Below are 17,487 nucleotides of genomic sequence, written 5' to 3'. Positions count from 1 at the left end.
AAAAAAACACAAAAAGATTTGTTTTAGCCTGTTTGAGGCTGAGACGAATCTGATTGGCTCCCCCGCGCGGTATGCAAATAAGCCATCCTCAGACGTCAGTTCCTGAATTCGAGCGCCATTTTTTTCCCCCTCCTCAGCAGCAGCAGGAGAAAAGACAAAAGCAGCGTTTAAGGAGGAAAACAAATGAAATAAAATAAAACATCTTAGTTAAATTCACCCGTTTTGGTTAGAGGGGATCTAAACAAAACCCGGCACGGATTGCACCGCGCGGCACGCGGACCCAGGACGTGCGATTCGTTTCGTTGGACGGCTCTCTCTCTCTCCCTCCCCGTGGGCGTCGCTCTACCACGGTGCTGCCTGGAAGTACACACTCCTGAACACACAACAACACAAACACACACACTCATACTGTGGTCGTCAACTAGCCTTCAGGTAATCTGTCTACTACACACACTGTGTGCGACTGTGCGTTTGTCTGTCTGTCTGTCTGTCTGTCTGTGTGTGAGAGATTGTGTGAGATACAGAGAGAGAGAGAGAGAGTGAGTGAGTCTGTCTGTCTGTGGCACACACACACACACACACACACACACACACACACACACACACAGCATCCTCCAAATCCTATACTATAAATAGCAGATCTACAAGCTCACAACACGTGCCAAGTTCTGAGTTTGTAGATGTGCCATTTTCACCTTCTGAAACATTTGATTCTAATCATTATAATCAATGGAATTTCTTATATTTTAATTTTATTTATGTATTTATATACTTTCATGAAAGGCCTACATAAAAAATCACTGAATTTAGATTTCAATTTATGACAAATGTTTATTGAAAGTGTTTTGAAACAACAATAATTAACACATTGTTGGAAACAAAAAATAAAGGGACCCATAGAAATCTGTCCACGACCCAGTGTGTCCCAGTGTTTGGGAACCACTGCTCGAGGCAGCTGTCTGTTCCCACCAAAGCTGCACTGATCCCTATAACTGTGATGCCTGCCCAGGAATTCGAACCCTGGTCTCAGGTAGCCCCGAGTGGCCAAATTCCTACCGCTCCAACATGTAATATTATTGCATGTGTATGTATGAGCTTGAGGCAGAACTACATGTCAAACCAGCAGGTGTCCTCCTCCTACCCTATACACCAGTGTTTCTCAAACTTTTACATTTCAAGGTCTCCCCTTAACTACAGTGGAACAAACCACCTATGTACACTGTCAGAGTTGCAGTCTGATTTACACTGCAGCCAAATCCAGCCTGAATCAGATCTGTGTCACATCCAGATTGGAATCTGATTGGTTTAAATGGTGATGTGGTCGTATGAAACCAATCAGATTCCAATCTGGATGTGACACAGATCTGATTCAGGCTGGATTTGGCTGCAGTGTAAATCAGACTCCCCTTTAGACTCCCCTAAAGGAACCCACAGAGTCCCTGGAATCCACTTTGAGAAACACTGCTATACACACCATGATGGAAATGAGTTTCGGATAGCAGCTTTTAAAACACAAGCTTTTAGAACACAACCTCTCTCTAGTTCTCAACCTTTTCAGACCCCAATAACTATCATATTTTAACTGCCCCCCCCCCCCCCCCCCAGAAGTAATAATGTAACGATGCTTTATTTGTGTCATTGTGTCTATCAAAATTAGATGCTGCGTCTCGGGCTTATCCTCTCGAGATCAATTACGAAAAGATTCAGAGTCAGACCTAAATTTCATAAAAAACTAACATTATTATTATAATTATTTCAAGTCCTTTCAATGCTATCTGTCATGTTCCTCTTTTGAGTGATTGTACTTTTACTTTTGTACTTTTACTTTTAAATGCATACTAACAATCAACTCAGCTTACCAGACATTCTACATTCTGAGTGTATATTCAAAACATTTGAGTGTCAACAATTGACCTAAACGGCTCTTTAAATGTATGTACAGTACTGGGGGAAACATGTTTAATGTTTGTAATAACTTCTTTCAACCTGACACCCCTACTTTGCACATGACATTATCAATATAGGCAGAAATTGTATTTAAAAAATACTTGCTACAATAGACTTTCTACAAGGCAGCTCACATTGTGAGCTTGTAGGTAAGCTATTTTTTTCTATTAAGATGAAGTGTATCTTGGCTTAAGTGGTTAAAAAAGGCCCTGTTTTTCCATAATTTGTTGCACTCCTATTGATATATCACATTTCAGATGCAATGGGTTGCCTTTACTGATGTTCACAAGGTGCATTGGTCATATTTATTTATCAGCAACACTGATATGCCTAGTTTATAGCTCCTTGTACAGTGGTGGTGCACAATGAAAATAGCAGATCTACCATGCATGTTCACAATGCATTATGAGCTTGTAGATTTGCTTTGTTCATTTTGAGACAGCACCGTTTTATGAAGTATATACAGTGTATATATACAGGCTGTATTCTCAGAGGCAAAACAAGGGCAGTGTATTCCCTATAGGCCTACTTACCCTTACCTATACATTAACTACTGTACATCTCTGATCTGATTAGCAGATATACATTATGTCCATATAACACTATTATCGTTCATCATTGATGATAATAATTCAGTGTATTCCATTATAGACCATATTCACACGGTGGCCATGTTGGCATTTTGCATTGAAAGAACGGGGTAGCAAAATGGCCGCCATGCGAATATGGTCTATACTAGTCCCAAGAGTTACTAATGTTCTACTACAGATATATAACAAGTATGTGTTTGTTTTCAAACGTTTTAGGCCTCCGAGACACGATGTATCAGATTCCAGTTCCAAGCATTGAGAAGATCCGGAAAACGCGGAGGAAAGTGAAAACCGTTCTGAGTGAATTTGGCCTGGAGGAATGCCAGAACCTACTACAGGTAAGCTGAAGGGTTGTTATGGCCATGGACACAGCTGGTCATTTTGGAGTGCTACTTGGATTAGCTGAAAGTACCTAACTTGTGCAACTATTGCTTTTATCAGCAAATCACATGAAGGGGTAGGTGGAGGCAAAAAAATCTTCAACAGGGGGTCCGGGACCCCTAGGGGGTCCTCAGAGTTACTACAGGGGGTCCTCCAAATCTTCCAATCCTTTTTATATTAACAACTTGAACCCTAGTGTCCATATTCTGAGAACTGTAGCCAAAAATATCAGGTCTACAAGCTCACAACGACTCGCACTTGTGAGATTGTAGATCGTCTATTTTCCTATGAAAAGGTTGTGGGGGTCCCTGCTTCTCTCTCTCGACTAAGGGGTCCTTGGCCTGAAAATGTTGAAGACCCGTGCTATAAACTACATATAAGCGAGCTCTATAGGGGGGGGGGGGGGGGCTTAGTGTATTCATATTGAGCATTCTGTGCTCAATTACATTTCCGTTTTCAGAGACAGTTTGATTAAGTTGGGTTGGTTTTATAATCACCATAGAAGAAAGAAATTGGTCCAACTCATCAAACAAGAACTGCTGTCAGAATCCTTGCAGGTCTTGCAATATCCTTGCAACTATAAAAACAGTTAATTTCTTATAATTTATAGAAAAATTCATTGAGGTATAGGCTTAATATTGAACTATATAGTGCAGGGGTCTTCAACGTTTTCAGGCCAAGGACCCCTTAGCTGAGAGAGAGATGAAGCACTACATATTGTATAAATGTGTGATGCAGATTATTATCGATAGAGATAGATTCATAGACATGTTTGACAGCACTGTCATCAGTCTGTCTGATTCGTGTTTTTAGTTAACTTGACTTTTCACTATGTACTTGGTCTGCTCTTTTTTTTTACCTCTACACCAAACCTATTTGCCATAAATAGCCAATCTACAAGCTCAGTCTCAATGCCTCGCAGTGGCGAAGCGTTGAGAGCTTGTAGATCTGCTATTTTTGTCTAAAGTTCACCTCAGAATAGGGATGCGAGGGTTCAAGTTGTTAATTTAAAAGAACTAGCCCTTACCCGTTCAAAGATATGAGCTCCAAAATGATGTGCAGTGTGTGGGTTATGGGATGTGCACTGTGCATACAGTATATGAGGGATGGAAAGTAACTTTAACTGGTGCTTGCATGATGTAGGAGCATCAATGTAAGAAACCCGTTTCGTTTAATGGCTACAGAGATACTGTCCCCCCCCCCCCCCCCCCCAGCCCGCCCGCCCGCCCACCCGCCTGCACACACACCCGCCTGCCTGCACACACACACACACACACACACACACACACACACACACACACACACACACACACACACACACACACACACACACACACACACACACACACACACACACACAGAGCTGGTTAAACATTTTGCCTCAAGCTAGATGCAGAATAGATGTGCCTCATGCTAGATGCAGAATAGATAGTAGATACACCATAAAAATGCTAATATACAGCATACGATTTGTGAAAGTGACAAACGGGCTTCACAGTTATGTCAGGTGTGTTCATATGCTTATGGTGATGCGATTTCAGATCAATTGCTCCAGCCACTGAGGAGAAACGCTGTGACAGACAGACACTCACTCACTCACTCACTCAGACATTCGCAAAATTATAGTATAGATGATCCTATCACAAAGAATTGGCGGCCCCCCTGTAGTAACTCTGAGGACCCTCTAGGGGTCCCGGACCCGCTGTTGAAGACCTCTGATATAGTATGACTAGGCAATATTCCTCTAATCTTATGACAATTGCATGCTTTCAAGTGCTGTTGGATAAAAGATGTCATGAACTAAAGGAAATCGGTCTTCCCTTTCTGGTGTTCAGCAGCTTATGGTGCAATGTCAGTTCTTTGACACTAGGTGTTTAAAAAGAAAGGAGGCTAGGTCACAGTAGAATTGCCGAGACAGTCCAGACGGGGAGCTCTCCCTGTCAGGGCCTCTCCACCTCCCAACCAGCCAATCAGCACTTTCTCCGCCTCCAGACCAGCCATTTGGTGTTTTCCCTGCCTCCAGTTCAGTCAGTTGAGATGGTTTCCCATTTAGAGGTGCAACATTTAATCGATTGTAGAAAATAACCGATCATTTAATTACAATCAATTAATAATCCCTATTTTGGGCATGTCATTACACATAGGTGTAAACCTTCACTTTGAAAAAAAAAAAAGGAAAAAAAAATATATAGTGAAAATAGCTGATATACAAGCTCTACACACGTTATTAATCGATTCATTGATTGAATAATGGCTAAGAAAATCATTGAGAATTCCCCAGCGACGTTGTTCCCATTCTCCAATGGTTCTCTCTGTACTTCTCTGTAGATAGCTTAGAAGTAGACTCCACTCCTTTTCCCTGGCTGTTTGCTACAAACAACTGAAGATCAACAAACTGAACATATGCGATCCTACAAGCTCAGTGGCCTTGTAATTGGTGGTGCAGTTTCCTCCCTGAGATTGGGAGGTTGTGATTCAATCTCCTGGCCAGGTCATTCCAAAGACTGTGACCCAGTCTCTAAAAAAGGGACCCAATGCCTCCCTGCTTGGCACTCACCATCAAGGGTTGCATTAGGGGTCCCTGCGACATACTAGCGTCACGTCTTGTCCAGGGGGTGTACTTGTACATCAAGCACCCTCACGCTTCTGAAGCAGGAGACGGGCTCCTGCCCTATGGGCCACATGGCTCGAGAACCACTCGTTCCCATTGCCAAGGTCACTATTTATATCTGCGAAACAAAAGCCATAGTATACTCAGTACACACAGTAAATATTCAAAATGTTTAAATGGACTACATTTAAGTAAACCAGTAAGACTCCCAAAATCGGGAGATAAGCGACTGTCAGGTCGCATACACAAACTTTAGAAGGCAATGGTAGTCAATCTGGAGGGAATATGGGAAATGGGACAGATCCATGTTGATGACATGACTTAAGAGATACTGTGTACCGCTTTGTGTGATTTTACGGAAAAACCTGTAGGAGCAGTGTCCAAACATGTGTTTTTAAAAAATCGGCCTGATGGTGGCGTTAGATGGGACAGATGCATGTCGATGACATGACTGTAGACATACTGTGTACCGCTTTATGTGATTTTAGGGCAAAATCTGTTGGAGCAGTGTCCAAACAAGAACTGCTGTCAGAATCCTTGCAGGTCTTGCAATATCCTTGCAACTATAAATCCTAACTGCAACAGTTAATTTCCTATAATTTATAGACAAGTCAACGTGAGTAAAAACGAAAAGAATAAAGCAAGTTGATATGTTGTAATTCATTGAGCTATAAGCTTAATATTGAACTATATAGTGCAGGGGTCTTCAACGTTTTCTGGCCAAGGACCCCTTAGCTGAGAGAGAGATGAAGCAGGGACCCCCACTACATATTGTATAAATGTGTGATGCAGATTTCTATCGATAGAGATAGATTCATAGACATGTTTGACAGCACTGTCATCAGTCTGTCTGATTTGTGTTTTTAGTTAACTTGACCTTTCACTATGTACTTGGTCTGCTCTTTTTTTACCTCTACACCAAACCTATTTGCCATAAATAGCCAATCTACAAGCTCAGTCTCAATGCCTCGCAGTGCGAGGCGTTGAGAGCTTGTAGATCTGCTATTTTTGGCTAAAGTTCTCCTCAGAATAGGGATGCGAGGGTTCAAGTTGTTAATTTAAAAGAATGATCCTATCACAAAGAATTGGCGGCCCCCATGTAGTAACTCTGAGGACCCTCTAGGGGTCCCGGACCCGCTGTTGAAGACCTCTGATATAGTATGACTAGGCAATATTCCTCTAATCTTATGACAATTGCATGCTTTCAAGTGCTGTTGGATAAAGGATGTCATGAACTAAAGGAAATCGGTCTTCCCTTTCTGGTGTTCAGCAGCTTATGGTGCAATGTCAGTTCTTTGACACTAGGTGTTTAAAAAGAAAGGAGGCTAGGTCACAGTAGAATTGCCGAGACAGTCCAGGCGGGGAGCTCTCCCTGTCTAGGGCCTCTCCACCTCCCAACCAGCCAATCAGCACTTTCTCCGCCTCCAGACCAGCCATTTGGTGTTTTCCCTGCCTCCAGTTCAGTCAGTTGAGATGGTTTCCCATTTAGAGGTGCAACATTTAATCGATTGTAGAAAATAACCGATCATTTAATAACAATCAATTAATAATCTCTATTTTGGGCATGTCATTACACATAGGTGTAAACCTTCACTTTGGAAAAAAAGAAAAGAAAAATATATATAGTGAAAATAGCTGATCTACAAGCTCTACACACAATAAGTTATTAATCGATTCATTGATTGAATAATGGCTAAGAAAATCATTGAGAATTCCCCAGCGAAGTTGTTCCCATTCTCCAATGGTTCTCTCTGTACTTCTCTGTAGATAGCTTAGAAGTAGACTCCACTCCTTTTCCCTGGCTGGTTGCTACAAACAACTGAAGATCAACAAACTGAACATATGCAATCCTAGCAGCTCAGTGGCCTTGTAGTTGGTGGTGCAGTTTCCTCCCTGAGATTGGGAGGTTGTGATTCAATCTCCTGGTCAGGTCATTCCACAGACTGTGACCCAGTCTCTAAAAAAGGGACCCAATGCCTCCCTGCTTGGCACTCACCATCAAGGGTTGCATTAGGGGTCCCTGCGACATACTAGCGTCATGTCTTGTCCAGGGGGTGTACTTGTACATCAAGCCCCCTCACGCTTCTGAAGCAGGAGACAGGCTCCTGCCCTGTGGGCCACATGGCTCGAGAACCACTCATTCCCATTGCCAAGGTCACTATTTATATCTGCGAAACAAAAGCCTTAATATACACAGTACACACAGTAAATATTCAAAATGTTAAACGTAAGTAAACCAGTAAGACTCCCTAAATCGGAGGTCGCATACACAAACTTTAGAAGGCAATGGTAGCCAATCAGGATGGAATATGGGAAATGGGACAGATCCATGTTGATGACATGACTTTGGAGATACTGTGTACCGCTTTGTGTGATTTTACGGAAAAACCTGTAGGAGCAGTGTCCAAAAATGTGTTTTAAAAAAATCGGCCTGATGGTGGCGCTAGATGGGACAGATGCATGTTGATGACAAGACTGTAGACATACTGTGTACCGCTTTACGTGATTTTAGGGCAAAATCTGTTGGAGCAGTGTCCAAAAATGTGTCTTGCAAGAATCGGCCTCATGGTGGTGCTAGAAAAGGGCCATGTGAGAAATGAGGGGTGGAGGTTGTGGTTTGTCAGCCAAGGAGTGTGTGTGCAAAGTTTGGCATGGATAGGGGCAGATATATGAGTAGGGGAAAAGTGTGACGTGATGTGACTGACGGTAAATTAACTGCATTTATAGCACTCTTCTACAAAGCGCTTTACAATGTACTTAAATGTATTGGACTGGGTTACTAGGGCCCAAGGTGGAGGCCCGAGGGGCCTTAATTATTTAATACTTTAGCTATTGAAAAATAGCAGGTATACAAGCTCATAGCCGGCAATGGGTGGGTGCGAGATTGTAGATCTGCTACTTTTGAATAGTTATAGCACAAAATAACGCAGTGAATCCTTGTACCCAGGGCCCAGAATTTGGTGCAACACCCCTGCTCAAAGCATGAGAACAAGACTTTGTTTATCTCAACCAAACTAGACATGCCTGGTTGCTCCTATCTGCCCGTTTGCTACACCCATTCCTCTTTATATATCCAATACCCATGTAATGTCTTAATTGCATAGCCATCCATCCCAAGGCAAGATGGTAAGGTACACCTACTTAGCTCTCATAGTAAACCCTTATAGACACATTATGATTGGCAGACTGCATATTCTTTAGACTAGGGGATTATTTTGTTCAAATCCAAGACGGCAGCTCTATCTCCTGAGCCACTGCTGCCCCCAATTTAACTACCAGAGTTTGAGCAACTACAACTACAATGCATTGACTGCTCTTTTAGGCAAAATGGACATGCATTGCCAGCTATTTTGTATTTTAACATTCATTTTCAGTCTAGAGTTCCTAAAATAAGATAAAACTATTAGATGACCTACTTAAGAAAAAACAACTTCAGTTTAGCTGATCATTTTATCATTTTATGATTGGCTGTTCTGCTGACAGTCTGTTTATAGACTCTGTCGCACTTTGGCCTTTCTCACAATTTGGGGGTTGTGTTCGATGTTATGTGTCACAATTTTGGGGTTGTGTTCGATGTTGTGTGTGTGAAATAAATATTATTATTAATAATGGTAATAATTTGTTTGTCTGTCGCTTTACAGGAGCTCCAACAAGAGGTATCTTCAGATGAAGATGACGCCTTTGAGGAGACGGAGTGGGCTGACTTTACGGATGGCTTCAGTAGTAAAATGAAGAAAAAGGTAAATATTATGTTTCCATACGCATCTGAGTTGTGTGTGTGAGCTAGAGCTGGGATCGGGCCCATTTTTTCTGTCCGTTCTGAACCCGTGACGTCCGAGCATTAATCATTAATATGCGTCCGACCCCCGCCGAGGCCCGAACCTTATGTTTCCAACTCTTTTTCGCCTTGTTTCTTTTTCTTTGAGGAAGCCACTGTCTGATTTGCACTCACTAGCAGCAAACTTGTTCTAATAATGTGCAGTGCATGCAGCATGCCTGCTTGTTACCCTTAATGTGAATATTAAGCCACACTGGCTTGTGAAAGTGTTTCAATAGTAGGCTACGTTGATTATTAAATAATAAAAATAATAACGTGCGCTGCGCTGCGCTGGACGTCTGACACAGTGACTCGCTGCACACTCATTAATTCTGCAAGTTTCTGCGCCTGGAAAATAGCACATCTACAAGCTCACAACGCGTCGCGGCTGCGAGGCGTTGTGAGCTTGTATATCAGCCACTTTTGTCACGGAACACGCCACGATGAAGATGTATAAAAAAGCCAGGATTTACTTGAGTGATGTGATGTGTGTTGAACGGACGGACGGACGAGGCTGGCACAGTGCACTGCGACTGCACACAACAACACCGAAAAATAAACATCCAATGCAAGGGACAGTACTGGAAACACAAGCTAGGAGTTCCATTCAGCAGCACGCCACTTCCAATCAACGCGTTTACCTCAGCGTGGGACTTTTCTCCATGCTCAGTTATGTCTCCGTTGCTTCAGCAGTGTTTAGCGCGAGCAGCACACACAAAGTGCGGAGTTGTGCGCTGCGTGCATCATCATCAGAGAGAGTGCATGATGCATGTCAAAGGTAGGCAGAGGCTATATCAACGATTATGTCCGACCCGAATCGACGTCCGACAATTAATTATGAAAATGCGTCCGACCCGAGCCCGAGCCCGTCGGGCCCCGCGGGTTTTCGGTCGGGTATCCCAGCTCTAGTGTGAGCCTGAGGTGATAATAGATTAACTGAGCCCTGTCTTATATCCCATCATACGTTTGGTGTCGCACAGGGAAATTCAGCCATCTACTATTTTAGCCAATACACGATAGGGATGACAGGTTGGAAGCGTACTGAATTACTTGACCTTAAAGTTAAACTGTAACGTTTAGCCTATTTTATTTATAGATATAAGAGCTATTTAAGCTATCATTTCCCTCTATCAGTCACTATACTATTGTGTTGGTGTTTCCCTGTAGTAAGACACATACTGTATCTTGAAAGAACAATATAATTAATTTGTTATATATTTTGAATTATATAAATTATATTTTTTATATATTTTTTCTTCTATACACTTACCATAAATACATCAACATGTCTATAGCCTGTGTTTGTTCACAGGGATCATCTGTGCAGGTATTTTTGCGCAGTTTAGCTGATCTTTGTCTGTTAAAGAGTTTCTTACAGGAAGGATATTGTAAAGATCAAATGATGTGCACATATGGTCACTGTGAACACAAGGTTTTCTTTCCGGATTATCTTTTACAATGTTTTGCTATTTAAAGCAAATAACAATAAAGGCATTGCAGGGTTTTGTAGGAATATGTTTTGGTTAAAATAAGATTTGATAGCAATCATTGCTATAGAGTGTTTGTTCCGTAATGGGTTTATTAAGATACACGCTCATCCAAACATTTCGATGGCTGCTGGATCAAATTAGAGATACTGAATAGAAGAGACGTCTTGATGCTCCCAAATTTTATTTATTCTATTAATTAACAGAGCGGCTACGAAAATGTTTTTCAGCCTCTACGGCCTTCATCAGGTATTTACTTTCAACCACTTTGAAACTGACCTATAATGTCATTAAAGGTGAAAATTGTTTTGACTACCTGTAAGCGCTCTACAAGCTCACAACACCTCACATGTGAGCTTGTAGATCAGCTATTATCTTTACCTTGCAAAGTATAAATCATGCTTAAAAGGTTCAAATATATCTAGAACCGTGGTTGTCAAAGTGGATTACAGGGACTCTTTGGGTTCCTTTAGGGTCGATTCATACTCCACTTTTAGAGCCTAATTTATTTCGGTTCGGCTCTGTCTAAACTATGATATGGCGTCATTTGGAGCCGAATTAATGACGTTACCGGCCCCCCGATCCTCTGAATTACGCCATATCATAGTTTAGACAGAGCCAAATCTAAATATATTAGGCTCTAAAAGTGGAGTATGAATCGACCCTTAGGGGGGTCTAAATTTACCCATACAAGTCTGTAACTCAGACAGTGTAAAAATGGAACCAAAAGGACCCTAACGGGTCAGTTTGGTTCCCTTTGTACACTGTCAGAGTTAAGTGGAGACCTTCAAATATAAAAGTTTGAGAAACACTGATCTAGAATATTGGAGAATTTGATGAACTGTCCAGGCATGGGTTGAGCCTTCATATGATGCGTTTGTGTGTGTGTTCTTCTAGTGGCCGTACCGGACCAAGCTGATGTGCTGCAGCCTGTGCACGTATTCCACCAAGAACGCCTACTGCTTCCAGAGCCACATCAGCCGCATGCATCAGTATGAGAAGAACGAATGCAACCTGGCACTCTGCAGTCAATGCCCGTTTGTGGGCTCCGCCAAGAGCATCAGGAAGCACGCGTTGTTCTTCCACCAGGCCCCCCTGCCGGACGGTCCCACAGCTCCTGCAAACAAGAAGCTGCCGCTGCCGCCTCTGGCCTCCCATCGTCCAAACGAGCGATATCACTGTCGGAAATGCGGATTCCCGACGGCCACCATCTTCCCGCTAAAGAAGCACGTCATTCTGAAGCACCTCCCGGAGTTGGCACAAACGTACATTGGCTACAAAACGGATATCCATACGAAATTAAGGATCTACTGCTGTAGGGTGTGCAAGCTACAAACTGGGTCTCTAGATCACGTGATCCATCACATGTTGACGGAACCGTCACACACCGGGATTAGCCAACAGGTGCAGACCATGATCGCAGAGAGAAAGTTTTACGTCTCGGGCCCGGCGCCGGCTCCATCTAACGGGTTCAGTGGATATTCAACGTTCTCATTCATCGCTCCGAAGCCACAGCAAGTCCTCAGCAACGGGTCCATGGTTTTGCAACACAACCGGCAACAACCCCCACCACTGACGCTACAACAGCTGCAAGGAGCCCAGACCAACTTGATTTGCGCCCCAGGGTCTAACCAAACACTCCTGCCACCTCAGGCTTCAGCCTTAGTGCAGCTAGCTAGTGCCGAGGCGAGAGGTCTGCTGCAGCCAGGCGCCACTATAGCCTTGGCCCAAGGAGGGCCCATAGTCCCGTTTCCCACGACAACACCCAGCACCTCTCTAAAACAGGCCGTGCCGACCGCAGCCCCAGTCCCTCGACCCCCTATGCACAATCCTTCGAACCAGCCGGTGGTTCTCCCGTCTGGACTTCAGGTCAACATTTCAAGGGGGGGCGCTCCTCCATCTCAGCTGCAGAAAGCCTCCACAAACCTCCAAACTCCCCAAGGTACCATGATGACTTCACAGTCACTGTTGAATCACCTCATCCCCACTGGCAACAAGATGAATGGCCTGCCCATTTATACTTTTGCTCCAGTATCGCCCGCCGGCTCTCAGAGCAAAGGGACGCCTCTGGCTCCAATCACCGGGTCAGGGACCAATTCTCTTGTGCAAGCTAAGAAATGGATCACCTGCCCGCTTTGCAATGAGCTTTTCCCTTCCAACGTATATGACTTGCACACAGAAGTAGCTCACAAGACTAAACCTGTTACGTCGAAGTGTGAAAGCATCGCTGCCCGGGCGCTGTTCTTGAAGAAAATGCCTGACAAAACGGTCAAGTGCTTAGTGTGCAAAATCCTCCTGTCGGAAAAGGGAGTGTTTGAGCACCTACTGCATGGCTTGAATTGCGTTTACTGCTCGGCTTTGTTCTTCTCAATCAAACAACTTGTCGAGCACGTGAAGGAGCACGATCCTACAAGCAAGGCCAACTGTGACTTCCTCAGGCAGGAGTTCAGGGTGTACACGAATAGCACTGGGAAAATCGTGTTCCCTTACTTTGACATCAACACCAGTGCACCGATGCAAGTCATAGGAGACACAGAGTTCCACTTAGCCTTGATCACCACCTCCTTCGACCTGATCTTCTTGAAGATGATGCCCAGCACCCACCCGGAGGTCTGCCACTCGGCTTTGAAAAGCAGCAGCTTGTATTGCCCCTTCTGCGACGAGAAGTTTGTGAACGCACTGGAGCACCTGCAGCATTTGAAACAGAAGCATTTCGTGGCGCCCACCATTCACGCCATCCTAAAGACGGAGGCGATGAAATGCATATACTGCAACGGGGTGTACACGGGAAAGGTCACGCAGCAGGCTGTGATGCTTCACATGGAGCGCTGCCGGTGTTCACCGAAGAAACAACCGGAACCAGTCAAGGCCCCGGAACCTGCGCCGGTGGCACCCACTCCGCCCACTGTGCCCCCTGTGCCCAGGGCACGGGGAAGAGGACCAGGGTTGACAAAACCAAAGGAACAGATCAGTCAGCCACAGCCACAACCACAGCCACAACCACAGCAACCACCGATGTTTTTCCTCCAAATGCCACATATGTCTCCTGCTCTTATACGAGCGCAACCACCTCCAGCCCTCATCCTCCAGGCTCCCCCACCCCAGATTCCGAAGCCTCCCGCTGCACCCGTAGAGACGGAGGCTGAGCTGGAGAGCAAAAGGAGGCTGGAGGCGGCGTGGAAGGAGGTGCTTGAGGCAAAGAAGCGGGAGAGAGAGCTGGCGCGCAAGAGGCGAGAGCTGGAGAAGCAGGCGCCTCCCATCTCACCGGAGATGTCGCCGGGCGACTCGCTGGTCAAGCTGGCGCTGGAGCCCACCGCCAGTGACATGCTGAACGCCGACACGCTCAGAGACTTCATACACCGATACTTCCAGGTCAGCCCCTACATGTCCAGAGTCGAGACCGACGTGCTGTGCAAGAGACTGGACATGACCAGATCCGAATTGGCCGCACACTTCACTAATAAACGCAACCGCTGCATGAAGGTCATCAAGAGGAATAAGACGGTGGTCTTCATGGGCTTCAACATGGTGGAGCTGAGCAAAGTCAAGCACAACCTGTTCATCCCCGAGGTGCAGATCCCCGAGACGGTGGAGCAGACGGACAATGAACCAGAACCAATGCTAGAGACCACAGGTCCTGAGAGAGCGGCTGATTCTGAGCCAACGGAAGAATCGGGGGAAATGGAGGGCGATGTAATCGATGGAAATGTAGATGCCTCTGACAAAGCAGTAGAAATGGGAGAAGCTTAATTCAGCCCAGTGTTTTCGCATTCTTAATTATGTTGTACATACAATGTATTTTCCAGTACTGTATGTAAGTCAACTGTAAATGGAAAGCAGTTTCCTGATGTAGCCGTCATCGACATGGTCCTGCTGGAGTCGTTTAATTTCAGTGGTCTTTTATATCTACATTTTCAAAATAACCTTACGGCTTTTGAAGCACTTTGATGGTACATGTCATTGTCATGAGCAATGCTGATTGTTGAGTAAGTCTAAAATAAGACGGTGTAACTCTTTAGCCCGGAACACACATTATTGCAGGTTGTCAGACCTCAGTCTCAACAATCGCTATTGTTATCGAAGTGAAGCTCGTTTTCAAGGTTTAAACCAATGGTTCCCAAACGTTTTAGCTTCAGACCCAAAAGAGAAATTGTATGTCTCCCCGGAACCCAAATAGTGAAAATAGCCGATCTACAAGCTCATGGTTATAGATTGTCTTAAAAACTTGAAATAATATAAACTTTTAATTTGCGTTCCTTTTTTTTTTTTAAATATATAATGATTTAAAAAAAGAATTCCAAAAACGAAAAAGGGGGATATTTATTTACTCTTAAATGGGTCTGTTTGGGAAAGAGCGGTTTAAATCATTGAAATTGTGCATGAGCTCTTCCAGCTGGTAATGTGACATTTGCACACTTTGCTTCAACATACAATTGAGATGATACAACATTCCCCACATATTGTTTCCGTCATGGATGGATGTTCTTAAACCCTATTCTGGGGCAGACCTTTGCCGTAAATAGCAGACCTATAAGTTCACAACGCGTCGCAGCGTGATGCGCTTGTGAGCTTGCAGATCAGCGTATTCAGGTGAAGATAGAGTAGAGTGAAAACAGGAGCCCTGGGGGATCCCAGTCAACTAAGTATATAGGGCAGGGGTCTGTAAACAGGGGGTCTGGTGACCCCTAGGGGGTCCTCGGAGTTACTACAGGGGGTCCTCCAAATCTTCCAAACCTTTTTATATTAACAACTTGAAACCTAGTGTCCATATTCTGAGAACTGTAGCCAAAAATAGCCGATCTACAAGCTCACAACGCCTCGCGCTAGATCGGCTATTTTCGGCAAAGACGTTTGGCGTAGAGGGGAAAAATAGTCCAAGTACAGAGTGAAATGACAGTTCAAGTGGTTAAATACGTATCTGAAAACAAAATATGAATCCAAAATACAATGATGATTGTGCTGTCAAACAATGAAACTATATTGAATCTTTGAAAAAGTTGTGAGGGTCCCTGCTTCATCGCTTTCTCAACTAAGGGGTCCTTGGCCTGAAAACGTTGAAGACCCCTGATATAGGGTTTAAGTGGTTAAAACATATGCGTGCCATTTCTGCTTTTTTTGTTTTGTTTTGCCAAAAATGATTTATCTTATTTCTTATTTGTAGTGATGTTCACTATTTGCGTTGAAAGTTCAGTTCCCAATCCCATGATGATGTGTGACTTTTTAGGGCTACGTTTCTTACCGTGTGTTTCTCACCTTTTTTCCACTGTGTTCTCTCTCAGTAACACTGAGGAGAATGTTTCTTCCAGCCTTAGAGCTTAAACTGTAAATCTTCATAATCCTACAAAACTGTAGATTGTTGAGTTTGTTCCTAGAAAGAGTGAACACTTGCTTCTGAAGCCTAATTTATGTTACGTCGTGCGACGGACGTATGGATTCGGGCTCAAGTCACAGACCATGGTGTTTGCATGTGATTTTTGGTTCAATGTTACTTTGAAGTCAGACGCTTTAATCTGCACCGGTTTGTCCCTAAAAGTTATAACATATTTACTGTTCTGTTGTTGATTATTATAATATAATTTCATCCTGTTAGTGGGTCCCTTGTGGATGCCGTGTTTATAACTTTCTGATGATTGTTTTGTTTTTTAAATGTAACTGTTGCATTTTCTATGGCTCAGAGAGGAACAGAAAAGGTTTGAACATGGTAGAGTCTCTAGTTCTGTCAGGGGCTATTATGTGGTATAAATAAAAAGGTTTATTATTGAGCAATGGGTCATTTATTTATTGTGTTTTATTTTTTTTAACTTCACATTTTTCACCCTGTGCCAATTGCCTAAGCTGTGATCCTGGGCTCTGCTCTCCCTCTGCCACGCTTGGGGAGGGCCCCGAACTGAGCTCATGCTTCCTTCAGTGCATGGGGAGCGAGTTAGCCGCTTCATTTCACCTGACGGGGGAGCTTCCCCGGTTGGACGCAGCGCGTGGAAGGAACACGTTATTCCAACCAGTTCCTTTCCCCTCCATCAGGCGCCTCGGCTGGCCAGACTCCCAGAGTCCCTTAGGAGAGCTGTGGGAAGTTCAGAAATCCATAGTCTTGTGACATCATTTGACAAAAAGAAAATTAATATTTTAAAAGAATATATCGATTTTTATTATCGCGAGAACAATGGCTTCCACTTTAACTTTTCAGGAATAGAAATCCTGCATTTTCTATTAGCTTTGATCCCCCATCGATGATGTCACAAGACGATGGGAAACTGACCTGTCCACAACCCTCCTCTGAGACAATTTATTAGTGAGGACCAGTTATATGAAGATGGGCTGAAAGGTTGAAGTCCTCCTTTAAGTGGCTAATGTATGTTTTGTAATAATTTCTACAAAATCTACAAAGTAACTAAAGGGTTCAAATAATTGTATTTGCCTCTGAGCTGCAGTGGATTGGAAGTAAAAGTACTGAAAATACAATAGTTTATTTATCCACAAGCTCATATTTTTCATCGTTTCAAATATTTATAAACCCCACAGACAAACTTAAACACAACCTGGCGTCCCTATATTGGCGATATAGTTGTGATGCGTTGTGAGCTTGCATTGTAGATGAGCTATTCTCGTTACTTTCGTGCAAAGCTGTTATGAAGTATAAAATAGTGCATGTATTTA

General features: G+C 43.7%; 1 protein-coding gene across 1 annotated transcript; it reads left to right on the top strand.

Annotated features, from left to right (window-relative positions):
* The first annotated feature begins 250 nt into the window (after positions 1 to 250).
* adnp2b (ADNP homeobox 2b) lies at positions 251 to 16,595 on the top strand. Its single transcript, XM_080734997.1, has 4 exons — positions 251 to 432; positions 2,754 to 2,875; positions 9,171 to 9,269; positions 11,731 to 16,595. Exons 2-4 carry the CDS (start codon positions 2,768 to 2,770, stop codon positions 14,581 to 14,583), a joined length of 3,060 nt encoding a protein of 1,019 aa, XP_080591123.1. The 5' UTR covers positions 251 to 432; positions 2,754 to 2,767; the 3' UTR covers positions 14,584 to 16,595.
* Positions 16,596 to 17,487: the final 892 nt, after the last annotated feature.

The sequence above is a fragment of the Nannobrachium achirus genome, assembly GCF_963921795.1.
Source record: "Nannobrachium achirus genome assembly, chromosome: 10".
Lineage (NCBI taxonomy): Eukaryota > Metazoa > Chordata > Actinopteri > Myctophiformes > Myctophidae > Nannobrachium > Nannobrachium achirus.
The sequence above is the reverse complement of the archived record's forward strand: the minus strand, read 5'-3'. Positions and strand labels throughout refer to the sequence as shown.

Excerpts from the sequence above, each read along its gene's own strand:
- adnp2b (XM_080734997.1), top strand. The coding sequence starts at position 2,768 with ATGTATCAGATTCCAGTTCCAAGCATTGAGAAGATCCGGAAAACGCGG. Across the intron at positions 2,876-9,170 it reads AATGCCAGAACCTACTACAG|GAGCTCCAACAAGAGGTATC; the intron begins GTAAGCTGAAGG and ends GTCGCTTTACAG. Across the intron at positions 9,270-11,730 it reads GTAGTAAAATGAAGAAAAAG|TGGCCGTACCGGACCAAGCT; the intron begins GTAAATATTATG and ends GTGTTCTTCTAG.